General features: G+C 42.9%; 3 protein-coding genes across 6 annotated transcripts in view; 2 read left to right on the top strand and 1 right to left on the bottom strand.

Moving 5' to 3' along the window:
• Positions 1-20,967, bottom strand: part of LOC102306635 (BCL-6 corepressor) — a 105,238-nt gene that overhangs the window by 50,670 nt on the left and 33,601 nt on the right. Inside the window, exon 2 of the mRNA XM_005932714.2 lies at positions 18,689-18,768. Coding sequence (XP_005932776.1) covers positions 18,689-18,691 — 3 coding nt within the window. The 5' untranslated portion in view covers positions 18,692-18,768. The remainder of the gene's footprint in view (positions 1-18,688; positions 18,769-20,967) is intronic.
• LOC121815223 lies at positions 301-7,448 on the top strand. Of its 3 annotated transcripts, none has more exons than XR_006054898.1 (2): positions 301-671; positions 7,202-7,448. XR_006054898.1 is itself a non-coding variant. In XM_042225028.1 (2 exons), the coding sequence occupies exons 1-2, from the start codon at positions 4,489-4,491 to the stop codon at positions 7,229-7,231; spliced, it is 2,157 nt and encodes a 718-aa protein (XP_042080962.1). In that variant the 5' UTR covers positions 4,410-4,488; the 3' UTR covers positions 7,232-7,443. The 3 variants fall into 3 exon arrangements, 1 of the variants encoding a protein (XP_042080962.1); XM_042225028.1 differs by lacking the exon at positions 301-671 and adding an exon at positions 4,410-6,615 and having other exon boundaries at positions 7,202-7,443; XR_006054897.1 differs by lacking the exon at positions 301-671 and adding an exon at positions 6,669-7,052.
• On the top strand, positions 13,520-16,316 carry LOC102306326. Of its 2 annotated transcripts, none has more exons than XM_014336933.2 (2): positions 13,520-15,488; positions 16,070-16,316. In XM_014336933.2, exons 1-2 carry the CDS (start codon positions 14,769-14,771, stop codon positions 16,097-16,099), a joined length of 750 nt encoding a protein of 249 aa, XP_014192419.1. In that variant the 5' UTR covers positions 13,520-14,768; the 3' UTR covers positions 16,100-16,316. The 2 variants fall into 2 exon arrangements, 1 of the variants encoding a protein (XP_014192419.1); XR_001336705.2 differs by lacking the exon at positions 13,520-15,488 and adding an exon at positions 15,503-15,926.

The following is a 20,967-nucleotide window of genomic DNA, read 5'->3' as shown; positions in this document are numbered from 1 at the left end:
ACTCCGAATTATCAGGCTGGAACGCCGTAAGTTACTTTATATGACAGTTTATACAGATAACTTTGGATATTAATGTATATTTTTCTAACATGAAGATAAGATAAGATAACCTTTATTAGTCCCACACGTGGGAAATTTGTTTTGTCACAGCAGGAAGTGGACAGTGCAAAAGTTATGAGCAAAAATTAGAATACAATAAGAATAAATACAGTACACAACTGTACAGAATAGAATAAAATACTATATACAGTAGAATAAAATAAAATAAATATACAATAAGATAAAAATAGAATACAAATACAAATGCTATATACAACTGAGTAAGAATACAACGATGACAGAAACATGAATGTTTTAGTAATGCACTTTATTGATGTAAACATGCTTCTGCCTGTTGAGATGGAGTTTATTTTCTGTCATTTCAGTTTTCACCACATGTTCATGGAGACAATTAAACAAGCTGCAACTAAACTCCAGGGTCTTCATTTGTGGTTTAACTCGGTGTCACCAACATCCTCGTTGAAAACACTACAGTGAAAAGGCGCTACTGGTGATTCATCACGGTCAAAATGGCATCCAGTAACAAGTCTGCACGCAGTTTAAGGACCAGCCGCTCATCTGGATCAGCAGTAAGCGCTGCCCATGCTCGAGCTAAAGCAGAGGCTGCCAAGGTGAGAGCATGCTATGCAACAAAAGAAGCACAGTTAAAGGTTGAAAAAGCTCAAAGCGAACTGGAAAAGGCAAAAATAGATGCAGAATTAGAAGTGTTAACATTACAGAGGGAAGCTGATGCTGCTGTAGCTGAAGCAGAAGTGCTAGAGGAAGCTGAAGCTATACAAGAAGAACCTGAGAGTAGAAAATCTCCATCAGAAAGTGTAAAATTAGAACGTACAAATGAATATGTACGATCTCAAATGGAGACCAAGCTATCTCCCAGTCCACAAAAATTACCAACCACTTCTTGCCCCCAAGCAAGTTCACCCAACACATTTGTAACGTGGCATCCCTCTGAAGAAGGCAATTTAGAGCCACAACCCATCAACTCTGAAACAAGACTTACCAAAGATAATATTGCTGCTCTAAATAAGCCCAGCCAGCTGAAAGGTGAAACAAAACCTAAAGTGGAGAAACAAAATACCTCTCTCAACCCATGCGGCTCACCATTCATACCTCAGCATAACTATAACACCACGGCCAGCATTTTAAATCCAGCAGAGCCCTTTGCCCAATACATGGCACGTCGAGATTTAATAATCTCAGGCCTTTACCAGTTCGACGATAGGCCAGAGAACTACAGAGCATGGTGCTCTTCATTTACCAGTGCAACAGCTGAAGTCCAACTCACCCCCATTCAAGAGCTAGATCTCATGACAAAGTGGTTAGGGAGAGAGTCAAGTGATCAGGTGAAACGCATACGTTCAGTATATGTCAACAACCCCACATTAGCTCTATGCAAAGCATGGGAAAGACTGAATGAATGTTATGCAGCATCAGAAATAATCGAAAGGTCACTTTTCCAACGGTTGGACAGTTTCCCCAAAATAACAGTCAAAGATCATGTCAAGCTACGTGAACTAGGAGATTTACTGCAAGAGATTCAAGGCGCTAAGGAAGACGGCCATCTGCCTGGTCTACTCTATCTGGACACTTCTCGTGGAATTAGCCCAATCGTAGACAAACTCCCATATGGACTTCAGGAGAGGTGGATGTCACACGGCTCTCAATATAAAGAGAACAACCAAGGCTGTTTCCCACCTTTTGAGTACTTCTGTGAATTCATATGTAAAGAGGCAAAGAAATGCAATGATGATCCCTCTACCATCGCTCATAGAGTGTCAGGACATTCCTAACAATAGGAATGAAATCCCAACTCCCAGCGCAGTGCTACACCAGCCGCACCTCCGTACCATAGCAAAGTACATCCCAGAGCTAGACCCTAAAGCCGAAATACTCCTGCTACTAGGGAGAGACATTTTACAGGCACACAAGGTCAGGCAGAGAATTAACGGCCCCCATAATGCCCCCTTCGCCCAGCGCCTAGACCTAGGGTGGGTTGTAGTTGGGGAGGTCTGTCTGGGTAATGTTCATAGGCCTACAGTCAGCACCCTGAAGACAGTCGTTCTGGAAAATGGCCGCCCTACAGTTTTCAAACCATGCAATAGCCTTCTGCAACTCAAAGAAATGCCACACACAAACAGGCCAGGTAAAGCGCCCGAACAAACTCTGGGTCAAACAGTTTTTAACCGGACAGATAACGACAACAAACCAGCTCACTCAATACAGGACACTCTCTTTCTAAAAATGATGGACAATGCTATGTACAGAGACGTGGACAACAGTTGGGTCGCCCCACTTCCATTTAAGGAACCCCGCCAGCAATTACCAAACAACAGACAGCAGGCGGCCACAAGGTTCTCCTCCTTAAAACGCACCCTTAATAGGAAACCTGAAATGCGGGAGCATTATGTGGCCTTCATGGAAAAAATCCTCTCCAATGGTCACGCCGAGGTGGCCCCCCCACTGGAAAAGGGAGAAGAGTGTTGGTATCTTCCAACATTTGGAGTCTACCACCCACAAAAACCCAATCAGATCAGGGTTGTCTTCGATTCTAGCGCCCAGTACTTGGGTGTCTCACTTAACAATGTCCTCCTTACTGGCCCTGATTTAAACAACACACTTGTCGGAGTTCTTCTCCGCTTCCGGACAGAAAGTGTTGCAATCATGGCAGATATACAGCAAATGTTTCACTGTTTTATGGTACGCGAAGACCACCGCAACTTCCTCCGTTTTCTGTGGCATAGGGACAACGACCCAAACAACGAAGTTGTCGAGTACCGGATGAAAGTCCACGTGTTTGGCAACTCAACATCCCCCGCTGTTGCCATTTATGGACTACGCAAGGCCATCAGAGCAGGTTCGAAAGACTATGGTGCAGATACAGTAAAGTTCGTGGAGAGGCACTTTTACGTAGATGACGGCTTGATCTCTGTCCCCTCTCCTGCTGAGGCTATAGACTTGCTTCAAAGAACACAAGCCTCACTCGCTGAATCCAACCTGCGCCTGCATAAGTTCGTTTCCAACTCTCAGGCAGTTATGCAGGCCTTCTGCCCAGAAGATTGTGCTCCTGTCATTAAAAACTTAGATTTAAGTGGTGAAGAGACACAATCCCAGCGAAGCCTTGGACTCATTTGGGAAATAACAAGAGACACATTCACTTACTCAGTGGCCACCTCAAGCAAGCCATTCACTCGCCGTGGCGTATTGTCCTCTGTCAATAGCGTCTTCGATCCCCTGGGCCTATTGGCACCCGTTACAATCCAAGGAAGGGCCCTACTCAGAGAGCTTACTTCAGAATAGGGCTGCTCGATTATGGCAAAAATGATAATCACGATTATTTTCACTGAAATTGAGATCACGATTATTTGACGATATTTATTTAACCCTTTAAGACCTACCATAGAACCAAGTCCACCAGAGCTTATATTATTTTTTTACATGTTGTAGTGCCATTTGTGGGAGCATTTCAAGTTGCTATACATCAATACAACTGTTATAGCCCATATTTTAATAATATGTATGCATTAAGTCCATAGTAATTACATAAATTGCAAAAAAGTGCAATAAACTACAAAAAAAATTGAAAATCGCTTTTGTTTTGTTTACATATATTTCTACTTGGAGAAATTTAAGAGGTTTATCCCTCAAAACTTTAAATACAATAAAGTTGCAAAAAATAGTTTCCCACCACAGGAAATTTATTTTGAGTGTCTTCATAGTTTTATTTTGGAGATACAGCAATTTTTATATACTGCAGGAAAAACAAAAAACAATCCTATGATGCAAATTTGCAAAGAAAACAGCAGGTGCATCATTTCACTGTGGGAAGTGTTACGAACAGCTGATAGGAACGGCAAAGCGTGTTTCTGGAATATTATGTTTTTGTTCCTGCAAGCGCTTTTTATGCAATTTTTGCAAAGCTATATGTGGAACGAAACCGTGACCGAGGACAAGCTGATGGCATCAGATGTAAGTACAACTCCTCCGGTTTCATATGCAAAACAAATTATTGCGCTAGCTTACACGGTTCAGGTTCTACAGGGATTTAAAAATAGTTACGCAAAACGGAGCGTGCTGCTCTGACCGGCTTTAAAGGGTTAACAATGACTTTAAAAAATAATATAAAATAGTGTGCAACACCACTGAAGTTTTTTTTTTTTTAAACTCTCTTTTCAACCAACGGCAGTCACTCTCCAAATAACTTCTGCTTAGCTTTCCGAGCTTCCCTCGGGTCCTCTTAATCAGCGGTCTCCAACCTTTTTTGCGCCACGGACGGTTTATGCCCGACAATATTTTCACGGACCGGCCTTTAAGGTGTCGCGGATAAATGAGGGAGGGGCTAATAATCGGCTCAGTCATTTTTAATGATCGTTGAAAGCCCAGATCGTAATCGTGATTAAAATTCGATTAATTGAGCAGCCCTACTTCAGAATGTTCAGATTGGGACATACCCCTTCCAGAGGACAAACAAAGCAGATGGAAACGTGGAGAAATTCCCTTCAGGATCTAAGAGAACTACATGTTCCCAGAACCTACACATCCACCTCACTAAGTCGAGCAAAGCGAAAGGAACTGTGTTTATTCTCAGATGCATCTACTAAGGCCATAGGAGCTGTAGCCTACTTAAAGGCAGTTCAAACAGATGGGAAGGTCGAGGTTGGGTTCATAATGGGCAAAGCAAAACTAGCCCCCCTGTCAGAACCTACAATACCAAGACTTGAACTATGTGCAGCCGTCTTGGCAGCAGAAATGGCTGACCTCATTCAAGATGAGTTGGACTTAGACTTTGATGCAGTGCACTTCTATACGGACAGTAAGGTAGTGCTTGGCTACATCTGTAATGAGTCAAAAAGGTTTTACACATACGTTCACAACAGAGTACAGCGCATTCGCCAGTCATCAAAGCCAGAACAGTGGCATTATGTGCGCACAGAGGAAAATCCAGCAGACCATGCGTCTAGGTCACTGTCGGCATTCCAACTAAAAAAGTCCACCTGGTTCACCGGACCACCCTTCATCCACCGTCCTGCCGCAGAGACAACACAACTGAGTGGAAGGTTTGACCTGATTGAACCAGATAAGGACTCAGAAATTAGACCAGAAGTAAAAACTTACGTCACTCACCTCCAAGTACTCATCTGTAAGCGTTTTGAGCACTTTTCTACTTTTCAGTCTTTAGTCAGAGCCATAGCAAATCTTATCCACATTGCAAAGTCCTTCAATGGGACTAATCCAAACAAAAAATGCAAAGGCTGGCACAAATGTCATCTGCCTCAAACTCCAGAGGAGATTGCTCAAGCAAAAACTGTCATCTTCAAAGAGACACAGAAGGCATACTTTGAGAAGGAACTTTCTGCCCTTGATGCTGGCAAGCCAATCTCAAAACAGAGCCCCCTCAAGAAGCTCAGCCCAATGTTACAGGACAGTCTCATTTCTGTTGGAGGCCGACTCAAACACGCAGAAATTGAGAGTGTTGAAAAGAGCCCAGTAATTCTTCCAAAAAACAGTCACATCTCCCTTCTGCTCACTCGCCATTACCACGAGCTAACAAGGCACCAAGGTCGTCATCTGACGGAAGGAGCAATCAGAGCTGCTGGGCTGTGGCTTTTAGGCGGCAAAAAACTAGTCAATTCAGTAATCCACAAATGTTTAACCTGCCGCAAACTACGTGGAAAACAAGAACAACAACTCATGGCGGACCTACCACCTGAACGCCTAAAAACTTGTCCTCCTTTCACCTACGTCGGCCTTGATGTCTTCGGACCGTGGTCCATAACAACCAGGCGTACCAGGGGCGGAGTAGCTGAAAGTAAGCGGTGGGCCATCATGTTTACCTGCATGAGTTCGAGAGCTGTGCATATTGAGGTAATCGAATCTCTGGACACATCCAGCTGCATAAACGCCCTCCGCCGCTTCTTCGCTCTGAGAGGCCCCGCCAAACAGCTGCTATCTGACCGTGGCACCAATTTTATTAGCACTTCAAAGGAACTTGGAATGGATAAATCACTCCAACAGTACCTAACTATCCAAGGCTGCAGTTGGGAGTTTAATCCACCACATGCATCCCACATGGGAGGCTCTTGGGAGCGCATGATCGGAGTCGCCCGCAGAATCCTGGACTCCATGCTACTACAAAATAAGATTCAACTGACTCACGACGTGTTATGCACACTCATGGCTGAGGTTACAGCCATAATAAATGCAAGGCCGCTCGTCCCAGTGTCCTCTGATCCAGAGAACCCTTTCGTCCTATCCCCTTCAATGCTCCTTACGCAGAAATCTTGCCTCCTATCCCCACCTGGAGACTTTTCGGATAAAGACCTCTACAACAAACAATGGAGACGGGTCCAAGCCCTTTCCAACCAGTTCTGGACACGCTGGAGGCGAGAGTATCTACCCACATTGCAGCAAAGGCAGAAATGGACCGGGTCGCGCAGAAACCTCCAAGTTGGTGACCTGGTTCTGCTCAAGGACAAGCAGGTTGCACGAAACAGCTGGCCCATGGCCAGGGTCACTGCCACATTCCCAAGCAAGGACGATCGAGTAAGGAAAATTGAGGTAAAGACATGCAATCAAGGGTGCATAAAGACATTTATGCGACCAGAAGTTATCCTCCTCATGCCAAAGGACTGAATGCATAATGTTTGTTTAGCATAGTGGCCTCCCGAGGCCAGGCGGGGAGTGTGTTGCCCTTAAGGCATTTCTCTGAATAAATAGGTTCATAAGTTTGAAATAAATAATTATAAAAAGATTTGCCATTAAAAAATTAATATGTGTTGTTAAAATGAATAATTCATGTTGTATATACGTTTTAGTTAAAAGGAAAATATCGCTAAAATGTATTTCCTGTTCTGGCGGGGCACTTCCGGTTCCGGTCAAGCACTTCCGGTTTTGGTCAAGCGCTCGGTTTTGCTGAGAAACAGGCTCCTCATGTTAAAGGCAGTATGGAGATGTAATCAAATGCCATCTACTCCGAATTATCAGGCTGGAACGCCGTAAGTTACTTTATATGACAGTTTATACAGATAACTTTGGATATTAATGTATATTTTGCTAACATGAATGTTTTAGTGAGAGTAATGCACTTTATTGATGTAAACATGCTTCTGCCTGTTGAGATGGAGTTTATTTTCTGTCATTTCAGTTTTCACCACATGTTCATGGAGACAATTAAACAAGCTGCAACTAAACTCCAGGGTCTTCATTTGTGGTTTAACTCGGTGTCACCAACATCCTCGTTGAAAACACTACAGGCAATATGGCCTACAATCCAAATTGCAGTATAATTTGAAGCATGTGCGGTAACGATATATATTGCGATAAATAGATCTTTTCTGTATATCAGCGGTCCCCAACCCCCGGGCCTCGGACCGGTACCGGTCCATGAGTCGTTTGGTACCGGGCCGCGAGAGTTGAGGCTCAGGTGTGAAATGTATAGTTTTCAGGGTTTTTATTGGTTTTCAGCGTTATTTTGTTATCGTTTTTATCGTTAACTCGGTTTTCCTTGGTCTTTTCACGTGTGTTATGAATAAATCTTCTTTTTTTCGGTACCGGTACTAGTTTTATTTTGTTGTATTTATCCGCGACACCTTAAAGGCCGGTCCGTGAAAATATTGTCGGGCATAAACCGGTCCGTGGCGCAAAAAAGGTTGGGGACTGCTGCTGTATACCATATTTTCTGCACTAAATGGCGCACTTAAAATCCTTCAATTTTCTCAAAAATTGACAGTGTGCCTTATAATCCGTGTGCCTTATGTATAAATTCTGGTTGTGCTTACTGACCTCAAATTTTATGTGTGCGATTTTACGTGGTACACGGCGCTCAAAAATCTGTCAAAAATGTTTTATTACGACTTTGGTAAGCTACGACACTGCACCGCTTGATGGATTGTTGGAGCATTACAGCTACCATAGTCAGGAGCCTCGCGCAGTGTCGCCAACTTAGCGACTTTGTGGCTATATTTAAAACGTACAGCTCTGCTATCACTTCCAATATAAATGAAGACAGAAAACTAAACAGCAGTGACTTTTTAGGGTTACTGAAGTTGGGCTAGCTGGTATATAATGATGTGCTACGTGATTGCTAGCAACACAGCTATGTTAGCATAACATAAACAGTGAAGCTGGAGGATGAACGCTAACTTTTTTCCACTCGATAAAAGTTAACGTGAGGGTTCCTGATGGTTAGAGACAAATGCAATCGCATGGCAGGATGCTGTAAACGGACCAAACTTCAGTCAGGAGAACAACTGAGATAATCCATCCACAATACGAGGTTAGTCATTAATATACTGCAACAACATGGGAATAGAGCAGCTGCGAGAGAATTCAACATTAATGAATCAATGGTATGGAAGTGGAGGAAGCGCAGTTTTTGGCTTTCCTCATATTCCAAAACGTGCTTCGTCTCTTCGCTATTACTGTCGCCAGGCATAATTTGCAGATAATATTTTTCTGCTTAACATCCAACTGCTTAAACCCAAACCAGGTGCATATGACCGGCATCGCACCGTTCTTCTTTATGAGCACCGTCTCCTCCTCTTCATGCTTGCAGCCGCTGTGATGCTTTCAGTCAAAACAGGTGCAGCTTGATGACACATCAACATGTGCTATCGTGGTAGAGCAGTATAGTCAAAATCTCTATCGTTGGCCAAATTCATATTGTTTCTACCGTATACCGTTTATACCGCCCACCCCTAGTGAACACACTTGAGGTTGTAGCGCCCAAACTTTGGACCATTCTGCCAATAAGGTTTGCTGTTTTTTCTAAACGCACTCTAAACGGCACCTATTTGCTTGTTGCTGTGTTGTGCTACAGTGTTGAGATGTACGCAGACACCAACAGATATATACCAACAAACAACAACAAAGCAACGCCACAATTAAGGAAACTTGATTCACATGTCCAAATTTAGAAGCAAACAAGCTACCCCAGGGCATGCAGCCTGATTATTTAATATCATATGTCCTTCCTCATTTAGGAAGGACATATGATTTAATTAAATCAAATTGCTGATTTAATTCTCTTCAGTGTTGCCCCTCACCTAGAAGCTTTTATGGTATAAATCCTAGTTCAGATCTTTCTCTGAGAGAGTTACTGCATTCACAAGATTTTCAGAACTTGTAACCTCAAATTTAAAGTTGAGGTCAAAGTCACCGATATTTTTAGTAGCTACATCTATGGCATCAATTTAAAAATTATACTTGACTTATTGTGGTCACAAAGCTGGCCATCCCCATTGCCCACCGGTGTGGTGAAGACAATATGCAATCAGCCTTTCAGTTGTGAGGGAAAATACTGTATGCAATTTTTGATTTTGTTAATTATATCTAAAATCACCAACCGTTGTTCTTGTTTTTTGATGTTTTACTTTGGTAATTGTGGTCACTTCCTTGAAAATTCAACTCAACAAATAATTAGCTTCTAAAGAGTAACTGCCAAACAGTTATCTCTCTCTTATGCTCGAGCTAAAGCAGAGGCTGCCAAGGTGAGAGCATGCTATGCAACAAAAGAAGCACAGTTAAAGGTTGAAAAAGCTCAAAGCGAACTGGAAAAGGCAAAAATAGATGCAGAATTAGAAGTGTTAACATTACAGAGGGAAGCTGATACTGCTGTAGCTGAAGCAGAAGTGCTAGAGGAAGCTGAAGCAATACAAGAAGAACCTGAGAGTAGAAAATCTCCATCAGAAAGTGTAAAATTAGAACGTACAAATGAATATGTACGATCTCAAATGCTATCTCCCAGTCCACAAAAATTACCAACCACTTCTTGCCCCCAAGCAAGCTCACCCAACACATTTGTAACGTGGCATCCCTCTGAAGAAGGCAATTTAGAGCCACAACCCATCGACTCTGAAACAAGGCTTACCAAAGATAATATCGCTGCTCTAAATAAGCCAACCCAGCTGAAAGGTGAAACAAAACCTAAAGTGGAGAAACAAAATACCTCTCTCAACCCATGCGGCTCACCATTCATACCTCAACATAACTATAACACCACGGCCAGCATTTTAAATCCAGCAGAGCCCTTTGCCCAATACATGGCACGTCGAGATTTAATAATCTCAGGCCTTTACCAGTTCGACGATAGGCCAGAGAACTACAGAGCATGGTGCTCTTCGTTTACCAGTGCAACAGCTGAGGTCCAACTCACCCCCATTCAAGAGCTAGATCTCATGACGAAGTGGTTAGGGAGGGAGTCAAGTGATCAGGTGAAACGCATACGTTCAGTATATGTCAACAACCCCACATTAGCTCTATGCAAAGCATGGGAAAGACTGAATGAATGTTATGCAGCATCAGAAATAATCGAATGGTCACTTTTCCAACGGTTGGACAGTTTCCCCAAAATAACAGTCAAAGATCATGTCAAGCTACGTGAACTAGGAGATTTACTGCAAGAGATTCAAGGCGCTAAGGAAGACGGCCATCTGCCTGGTCTACTCTATCTGGACACTTCTCGTGGAATTAGCCCAATCGTAGACAAACTCCCATATGGACTTCAGGAGAGGTGGATGTCACATGGCTCTTAATATAAAGAGAACAACCAAGGCTGTTTCCCACCTATTGAGTACTTCTGTGAATTCATATGTAAAGAGGCAAAGAAATGCAATGATGATCCCTCTACCATCGCTCATAGAGTGTCAGGACATTCCTAACAATAGGAATGAAATCCTAACTCCCAGCGCAGTGCTACACCAGCCGCACCTCCGTACCATAGCAAAGTACATCCCTGAGCTAGACCCTAAAGCCAAAATACTCCTGCTACTAGGGAGAGACATTTTACAGGCACACAAGGTCAGGCAGAGAATTAACGGCCCCCACAACGCCCCCTTCGCCCAGCGCCTAGACCTAGGGTGGGTTGTAGTTGGGGAGGTCTGTCTGGGTAATGTTCATAGGCCTACAGTCAGCACCCTGAAGACAGTCGTTCTGGAAAATGGCCGCCCTACAGTTTTCAAACCATGCAATAGCCTTCTGCAAGTCAAAGAAATGCCACACACAAACAGGCCGGGTAAAGCGCCCGAACAAACTCTGGGTCAAACGGTTTTTAACCGGACAGATAACGACAACAAACCAGCTCACTCAATACAGGACACTCTCTTTCTAAAAATGATGGACAATGCTATGTACAGAGACGTGGACAACAGTTGGGTCGCCCCACTTCCATTTAAGGAACCCCGCCAGCAATTACCAAACAACAGACAGCAGGCGGCCACAAGGTTCTCCTCCTTAAAACGCACCCTTAATAGGAAACCTGAAATGCAGGAGCATTATGTGGCCTTCATGAAAAAAATCCTCTCCAATGGTCATGCCAAGGTGGCCCCCCCACTGGAAAAGGGAGAAGAGTGCTGGTATCTTCCAACATTTGGAGTCTACCACCCACAAAAACCCAATCAGATCAGGGTTGTCTTCGATTCTAGCGCCCAGTACTTGGGTGTCTCACTTAACAATGTCCTCCTTACTGGCCCTGATTTAAACAACACACTTGTCGGAGTTCTTCTCCGCTTCCGGACAGAAAGTGTTGCAATCATGGCAGATATACAGCAAATGTTTCACTGTTTTATGGTACGCGAAGACCACCGCAACTTCCTCCGTTTTCTGTGGCATAGGGACAACGACCCAAACAACGAAGTTGTCGAGTACCGGATGAAAGTCCACGTGTTTGGCAACTCAACATCCCCCGCTGTTGCCATTTATGGACTACGCAAGGCCATCAGAGCAGGTTCGAAAGACTATGGTGCAGATACAGTAAAGTTCGTGGAGAGGCACTTTTACGTAGATGACGGCTTGATCTCTGTCCCCTCTCCTGCTGAGGCTATAGACTTGCTTCAAAGAACACAAGCCTCACTCGCTGAATCCAACCTGCGCCTGCATAAGTTCGTTTCCAACTCTCAGGCAGTTATGCAGGCCTTCTGCCCAGAAGATTGTGCTCCTGTCATTAAAAACTTAGATTTAAGTGGTGAAGAGACACAATCCCAGCGAAGCCTTGGACTCATTTGGGAAATAACAAGAGACACATTCACTTACTCAGTGGCCACCTCAAGCAAGCCATTCACTCGCCGTGGCGTATTGTCCTCTGTCAATAGCGTCTTCGATCCCCTGGGCCTATTGGCACCCGTTACAATCCAAGGAAGGGCCCTACTCAGAGAGCTTACTTCAGAATAGGGCTGCTCGATTATGGCAAAAATGATAATCACGATTATTTTCACTGAAATTGAGATCACGATTATTTGACGATATTTATTTAACCCTTTAAGACCTACCATAGAACCAAGTCCACCAGAGCTTATATTATTTTTTTACATGTTGTAGTGCCATTTGTGGGAGCATTTCAAGTTGCTATACATCAATACAACTGTTATAGCCCATATTTTAATAATATGTATGCATTAAGTCCATAGTAATTACATAAATTGCAAAAAAGTGCAATAAACTACAAAAAAAATTGAAAATCGCTTTTGTTTTGTTTACATATATTTCTACTTGGAGAAATTTAAGAGGTTTATCCCTCAAAACTTTAAATACAATAAAGTTGCAAAAAATAGTTTCCCACCACAGGAAATTTATTTTGAGTGTCTTCATAGTTTTATTTTGGAGATACAGCAATTTTTATATACTGCAGGAAAAACAAAAAACAATCCTATGATGCAAATTTGCAAAGAAAACAGCAGGTGCATCATTTCACTGTGGGAAGTGTTACGAACAGCTGATAGGAACGGCAAAGCGTGTTTCTGGAATATTATGTTTTTGTTCCTGCAAGCGCTTTTTATGCAATTTTTGCAAAGCTATATGTGGAACGAAACCGTGACCGAGGACAAGCTGATGGCATCAGATGTAAGTACAACTCCTCCGGTTTCATATGCAAAACAAATTATTGCGCTAGCTTACACGGTTCAGGTTCTACAGGGATTTAAAAATAGTTACGCAAAACGGAGCGTGCTGCTCTGACCGGCTTTAAAGGGTTAACAATGACTTTAAAAAATAATATAAAATAGTGTGCAACACCACTGAAGTTTTTTTTTTTTTAAACTCTCTTTTCAACCAACGGCAGTCACTCTCCAAATAACTTCTGCTTAGCTTTCCGAGCTTCCCTCGGGTCCTCTTAATCAGCGGTCTCCAACCTTTTTTGCGCCACGGACGGTTTATGCCCGACAATATTTTCACGGACCGGCCTTTAAGGTGTCGCGGATAAATGAGGGAGGGGCTAATAATCGGCTCAGTCATTTTTAATGATCGTTGAAAGCCCAGATCGTAATCGTGATTAAAATTCGATTAATTGAGCAGCCTCCGGACTACTTCAGAATGTTCAGATTGGGACATACCCCTTCCAGAGGACAAACGAAGCAGATGGGAAACATGGAGAAATTCCCTTCAGGATCTAAGAGAACTACATGTTCCCAGAACCTACACATCCACCTCACTAAGTCGAGCAAAGCGAAAGGAACTGTGTTTGATTCTCAGATGCATCTACTAAGGCCATAGGAGCTGTAGCCTACTTAAAGGCAGTTCAAACAGATGGGAAGGTCGAGGTTGGGTTCATAATGGGCAAAGCAAAACTAGCCCCCCTGTCAGAACCTACAATACCAAGACTTGAACTATGTGCAGCCGTCTTGGCAGCAGAAATGGCTGACCTCATTCAAGATGAGTTGGACTTAGACTTTGATGCAGTGCATTCTATACGGACAGTAAGGTAGTGCTTGGCTACATCTGTAATGAGTCAAAAAGGTTTTACACATACGTTCACAACAGAGTACAGCGCATTCGCCAGTCATCAAAGCCAGAACAGTGGCATTATGTGCGCACAGAGGAAAATCCAGCAGACCATGCGTCTAGGTCACTGTCGGCATTCCAACTAAAAAAGTCCACCTGGTTCACCGGACCACCCTTCATCCACCGTCCTGCCGCAGAGACAACACAACTGAGTGGAAGGTTTGACCTGATTGAACCAGATAAGGACTCAGAAATTAGACCAGAAGTAAAAACTTACGTCACTCACCTCCAAGTACTCATCTGTAAGCGTTTTGAGCACTTTTCTACTTTTCAGTCTTTAGTCAGAGCCATAGCAAATCTTATCCACATTGCAAAGTCCTTCAATGGGACTAATCCAAACAAAAAATGCAAAGGCTGGCACAAATGTCATCTGCCTCAAACTCCAGAGGAGATTGCTCAAGCAAAAACTGTCATCTTCAAAGAGACACAGAAGGCATACTTTGAGAAGGAACTTTCTGCCCTTGATGCTGGCAAGCCAATCTCAAAACAGAGCCCCCTCAAGAAGCTCAGCCCAATGTTACAGGACAGTCTCATTTCTGTTGGAGGCCGACTCAAACACGCAGAAATTGAGAGTGTTGAAAAGAGCCCAGTAATTCTTCCAAAAAACAGTCACATCTCCCTTCTGCTCACTCGCCATTACCACGAGCTAACAAGGCACCAAGGTTGTCATCTGACGGAAGGAGCAATCAGAGCTTCTGGGCTGTGGCTTTTAGGCGGCAAAAAACTAGTCAATTCAGTAATCCACAAATGTTTAACCTGCCGCAAACTACGTGGAAAACAAGAACAACAACTCATGGCGGACCTACCACCTGAACGCCTAAAAACTTGTCCTCCTTTCACCTACGTCGGCCTTGATGTCTTTGGACCGTGGTCCATAACAACCAGGCGTACCAGGGGCGGAGTAGCTGAAAGTAAGCAGTGGGCCATCATGTTTTACCTGCATGAGTTCGAGAGCTGTGCATATTGAGGTAATCGAATCTCTGGACACATCCAGCTGCATAAACGCCCTCCGCCGCTTCTTCGCTCTGAGAGGCCCCGCCAAACAGCTGCTATCTGACCGTGGCACCAATTTTATTAGCACTTCAAAGGAACTTGGAATGGATAAATCACTCCAACAGTACCTAACTATCCAAGGCTGCAGTTGGGAGTTTAATCCACCACATGCATCCCACATGGGAGGCTCTTGGGAGCGCATGATCGGAGTCGCCCGCAGAATCCTGGACTCCATGCTACTACAAAATAAGGTTCAACTGACTCACGACGTATTATGCACACTCATGGCTGAGGTTACAGCCATAATAAATGCAAGGCCGCTCGTCCCAGTGTCCTCTGATCCAGAGAATCCTTTCGTCCTATCCCCTTCAAGGCTCCTTACGCAGAAATCTTGCCTCCTATCCCCACCTGGAGACTTTTCGGATAAAGACCTCTACAACAAACAATGGAGACGGGTCCAAGCCCTTTCCAACCAGTTGTGGACACGCTGGAGGCGAGAGTATCTACCCACATTGCAGCAAAGGCAGAAATGGACCGGGTCGCGCAGAAACCTCCAAGTTGGTGACCTGGTTCTGCTCAAGGACAAGCAGGTTGCACGAAACAGCTGGCCCATGGCCAGGGTCACTGCCACATTCCCAAGCAAGGACGATCGAGTAAGGAAAATTGAGGTAAAGACATGGAATCAAGGGTGCATAAAGACATTTATGCGACCAGAAGTTATCCTCCTCATGCCAAAAGACTGAATGTATAATGTTTGTTTAGCTTAGTGGCCTCCCGAGGCCAGGCGGGGAGTGTGTTGCCCTTAAGGCATTTCTCTGAATAAATAGGTTCATAAGTTTGAAATAAATAATTCTAAAAAGATTTGCCATTAAAAAATTAATATGTGTTGTTAAAATGAATAATTCATGCTTTACATACGTTTTAGTTAAAAGGAAAATTTCGCTAAAATGTATTTCCTGTTCTGGCGGGGCACTTCCGGTTCCGGTCAAGTACTTCCGGTTTTTGGTCAAGCACTCGGTTTTGCTGAGAAACAGGCTCCTCATGCTAAAGGCAGTATGGAGATGTAATCAAATGCCATCTCCTCCGAATTATCAGGCTGGAACGCCGTAAGTAACTTTATATGACAGTTTCTACAGATAACTTTTGATATTAATGTATATTTTTCTAACATGAATGTTTTAGTAATGTACTTTATTGATGTAAACATGCTTCTGCCTGTTGAGATGGAGTTTATTTTCTGTCATTTCAGTTTTCACCACATGTTCATGGAGACAATTAAACAAGCTGCAACTAAACTCCAGGGTCTTCATTTGTGGTTTAACTCGGTGTCACCAACATCCTCGTTGAAAACACTACAGGCAATATGGCCTACAATCCAAACTGCAGTATAATTTGAAGCATGTGCGGTAACGATATATATTGCGATAAATAGATCTTTTCTGTATATCAGCGGTCCCCAACCCCCGGGCCTCGGACCGGTACCGGTCCATGAGTCGTTTGGTACCGGGCCGCGAGAGTTGAGGCTCAGGTGTGAAATGTATAGTTTTCAGGGTTTTTATTGGTTTTCAGCGTTGTTTTGTTATCGATTTTATCGTTAACTCGGTTTTCCTTGGTCTTTTCACGTGTGTTATGAATAAATCTTCGGTACCGGTACTAGTTTTATTTTGTTGCATTTAACCTTAAAGGCCGGTCTGTGAAAATATTGTCGGGCATAAACCGGTCCGTGGCGCAAAAAAGGTTGGGGACTGCTGCTGTATACCATATTTTCTGCACTAAATGGCGCACTTAAAATCCTTCAATTTTCTCAAAAATTGACAGTGTGCCTTATAATCCGGTGTGCCTTATGTATAAATTCTGGTTGTGCTTACTGACCTCAAATTTTATGTGTGCGATTTTACGTGGTACACGGCGCTCAAAAATCTGTCAAAAATGTTTTACTACGACTTTGGTAAGCTACGACACTGCACCGCTTGATGGATTGTTGGAGCATTACAGCTACCATAGTCAGGAGCCTCGCGCAGTGTCGCCAACTTAGCGACTTTGTGGCTATATTTAAAACGTACAGCTCTGCTATCACTTCCAATATAAATGAAGACAGAAAACTAAACAGCAGTGACTTTTTTAGGGTTACTGATGTTGGGCTAGCTGGTATATAATGATGTGCTACGTGATTGCTAGCAACACAGCTATGTTAGCATAACATAAACACAGTGACGCTGGAGGATGAATGTTAACTTTTTTCCACTCGATGAAAGTTAACGGGAGGGTTCCTGATGATTAGGGACAAATGCAATCACATGGCAAGATGCTGTAAACTAACTAAACTTCAGTCAGGAGAACAACTGAGTAAATCCATCCACAATATGAGGCTAGTCATTAATATGCTGCAACAACATGGGAATAGAGCAGCTGCGAGAGAATTCAACATTAATGAATCAATGGTATGAAAGTGGAGGAAGCGCAGTTTTTGGCTTTCCTCATATTCCAAAACGTGCTTCGTCTCTTCGCTATTACTGTCGCCAGGCATAATTTGCAGATAATATTTTTCTGCTTAACATCCAACTGCTTAAACCCAAACCAGGTGCATATGACCGGCATCGCACCGTTCTTCTTTATGAGCACCGTCTCCTCCTCTTCATGCTTGCAGCCGCTGTGATGCTTTCAGTCAAAACAGGTGCAGCTTGATGACACATCAACATGTGCTATCGTGGTAGAGCAGTATAGTCAAAATCTCTATCGTTGGCCAAATTCATATTGTTTCTACCGTATACCGTTTATACCGCCCACCCCTAGTGAACACACTTGAGGTTGTAGCGCCCAAACTTTGGACCATTCTGCCAATAAGGTTTGCTGTTTTTTCTAAACGCACTCTAAACGGCACCTATTTGCTTGTTGCTGTGTTGTGCTACAGTGTTGAGATGTACGCAGACACCAACAGATATATACCAACAAACAACAACAAAGCAACGCCACAATTAAGGAAACTTGATTCACATGTCCAAATTTAGAAGCAAACAAGCTACCCCAGGGCATGCAGCCTGATTATTTAATATCATATGTCCTTCCTCATTTAGGAAGGACATATGATTTAATTAAATCAAATTGCTGATTTAATTCTCTTCAGTGTTGCCCCTCACCTAGAAGCTTTTATGGTATAAATCCTAGTTCAGATCTTTCTCTGAGAGAGTTACTGCATTCACAAGATTTTCAGAACTTGTAACCTCAAATTTAAAGTTGAGGTCAAAGTCACCGATATTTTTAGTAGCTACATCTATGGCATCAATTTAAAAATTATACTTGACTTATTGTGGTCACAAAGCTGGCCATCCCCATTGCCCACCGGTGTGGTGAAGACAATATGCAATCAGCCTTTCAGTTGTGAGGGAAAATACTGTATGCAATTTTTGATTTTGTTAATTATATCTAAAATCACCAACCGTTGTTCTTGTTTTTTGATGTTTTACTTTGGTAATTGTGGTCACTTCCTTGAAAATTCAACTCAACAAATAATTAGCTTCTAAAGAGTAACTGCCAAACAGTTACTCTGAAACCACTGAGGTCATGGCTTAGACTGCTATTTCATGTCACGAAAAACTCTTGGAAATATTGGCTACAGTAGCTGTCTAGGGGAACAACAATCGACTGGTCGATCTTTGTTGCTTATCCAACATTTTCATTTATGTTTCCCGACTCCTGTATCGTAAATACCAAACTCAGACTTTCTCTAAAAATCTTACATTAAGTTGAAAAAGTTTCATCATCATTTCAACTTCATTCTGCATGGAGTGATTATCACTTAAGTTCAGTCTGTAGGTAAAGCTCCGACAGCTCAGAGGAACATAAATTTGAAATTGAACTTTAACCTTACCATGCTGCGGGCCTGCCTTCCGCTGGTTTCTGCTTCAGACGGAGCCGTCTGCCTCAAGGACGCCGCTCAGCCCACCATGTCTGTAGATGGAGAGAAAAACCACATGAGAGCAGGTCAGACTGAAACCACATGAGGTTTCTGCAAAGAAAAAGGTCTCACTGTGTAACACAAATCATTTCCTTTGACATTTTCACTACATTTCTTTCTTTCTTTTTAACCAGAGCAGGGATACTTCAGAAAACAGACTCCGTTTGTTGCATTTAACCTTAAAGGCCGGTCTGTGAAAATATTGTCGGGTGTTGTACACACTTTTACACACACTACACACAAATTTTAACCTTTGTGTTTTAATTAAGCTGATGAACTAAAAGATCAGTGAATTCATAGAATTGCATTAAATATAAAAACTCCAGAGATTGTCATGGGCATTTAATGTGTGAATAGCAAGAAATATCATCTGTAGTGCTGTGCAATTTGTTCACATGCCTGAAAAACACGAGTTCAAACAGGCAGGAGTTGTTGCCTCCTTTTCAAGTAAGAACTTCACATAAAGTTTGGAAGCATTCCAGCTGCTGTCGTACAAAAGCAAACCTAATGAAGGTCTGAGAAGACGATACTTTGATAAAGTGAGCACAGGTGTTTGGAGGGTTGTGAAAAAAGTCAGTAGTAACTGGAACATCTGGTTTAACTATGCATTTTTCTTTCTATTCACATCAGACTTTTGTCCATGTCCATGTCAGATTTCACTGAAAGTTCTTCAGTATTAAAACTTTAAATGAGGTCAATTAAAACTTTAAATGAGGTCAATCAGTTACACTCATACACAAGTTGACCTGAAGAAGATCTGAGAAACAAAATGTTGAACAAAACACCAGGTGGTGAGCTGTTGACAGCTCAGCACCTCTCTTTACCCACGTATCCAAGAACAGGTGCCAATTGGACTTATGAATACCTTCATTATGGATAAGCTGTGGTTAGAACAGAAGTTCAATAACTAAGCTGTGGTTAGAACAGAAGTTCAATAACAGAACACCAATAGGGGTACAGATCAGACAGGCCGTTCCTTTCATTCACAACCCTCAAGGTATAACCATCAATGCCCATGTGAGAGTTGAAGTCCCCCAGCAGAGCAATAGAGTCCGTAGATGAAGCACTCTCCAGCACTCCACCCAGTGACTCTAAGAAGGCTGGGTACGTTGAACTGTTGTTTGGTGCATAGGCATAAACAACAGTCAGGACCCGCTCCCTTACTGAAGGCAGACCTGGGGACCACAACAACATAGTTGTTGGGGAAAGAGGGGAAAATCTCTGTCAGAGACGTGACTTTCTGATAAAAAGACAAATGTTCCAAATTCTACAATAATGTCAATAGATTTTTTTTATGCATCTGAGCTACAGTGCTGTGCAGAGTGTTCAGACAGCCTTCAATCCTCCAAGTTTTTTATTGGCTGTTTTTTTTCACTTCTTTTCAGTCCAGTCCTTGTACCTGGCCATTTTCAGAGGGGTGTGTTTTGTTTGTTTACCCACTTAACACCGACCTATGAATCATTCAAGCAGAAAAAAAGTGTGTCAACACATAACACACACATCTTAAATTGTGTCTCTGGGTTAGTAGCCGCATGTCACAAAAGCACATAATTTCTTCCAATTTCTTGAATGGCTGAAACATTGAATCTTGTTAGAAGCTGAATTCTGTAAAATGCCAAAAACAACAGTTTGATAGAGATAAAATAGTGTTTCTGCACTAACAAGTTGACTCCCAAAGAACTATTAGCTCAGGGGTGGCCAACTCCAGGCCTCGAGGGCCGGTGTCCTGCAGGTTTTAGATATCACGCTGGGTCAACACATCTGAATCACATGATTGCTTCGTTACCAGCCCTCTGAAGAACTTCCAGACATGTTGAGGAGGTAATTTAGCCATTTAAATCAGCTGTGTTGGATGAAGTACACACCTAAAACCTGCAGGACACTGGCCCTCGAGGCCTGGAGTTTGACACCTGTGTATTAGCTGAAAGCTTGAGATATCTCAGCATGGTGTGCAGCGAGTACTTACAAAAATTTGAGGGAAGAATGGTTTCAGTGGAAGGAAAGAAGCTATTCTTAAGAAAGGGAAATTGGAAGAAAGGGCTGAGGTATGCCAAATTATACAAGAACTGGATTTAAAATCAGTGTGTGATGTATGCGACACACACACAGACACACACACACCGTTTTTGCTCACGTTTACGTTTTTATTTATAATAACAATGCGCCGTGACAGCTCGTCCCGGTCCAGCCCG

The sequence above is a fragment of the Haplochromis burtoni genome, unplaced genomic scaffold, assembly GCF_018398535.1.
Source record: "Haplochromis burtoni strain Fernald_Lab_line unplaced genomic scaffold, NCSU_Asbu1 Contig_157, whole genome shotgun sequence".
NCBI classification, from domain to species: Eukaryota; Metazoa; Chordata; class Actinopteri; order Cichliformes; family Cichlidae; genus Haplochromis; species Haplochromis burtoni.
Note: the sequence above shows the minus strand (reverse complement) of the source record. Positions and strands in the feature narration are given on the sequence as shown.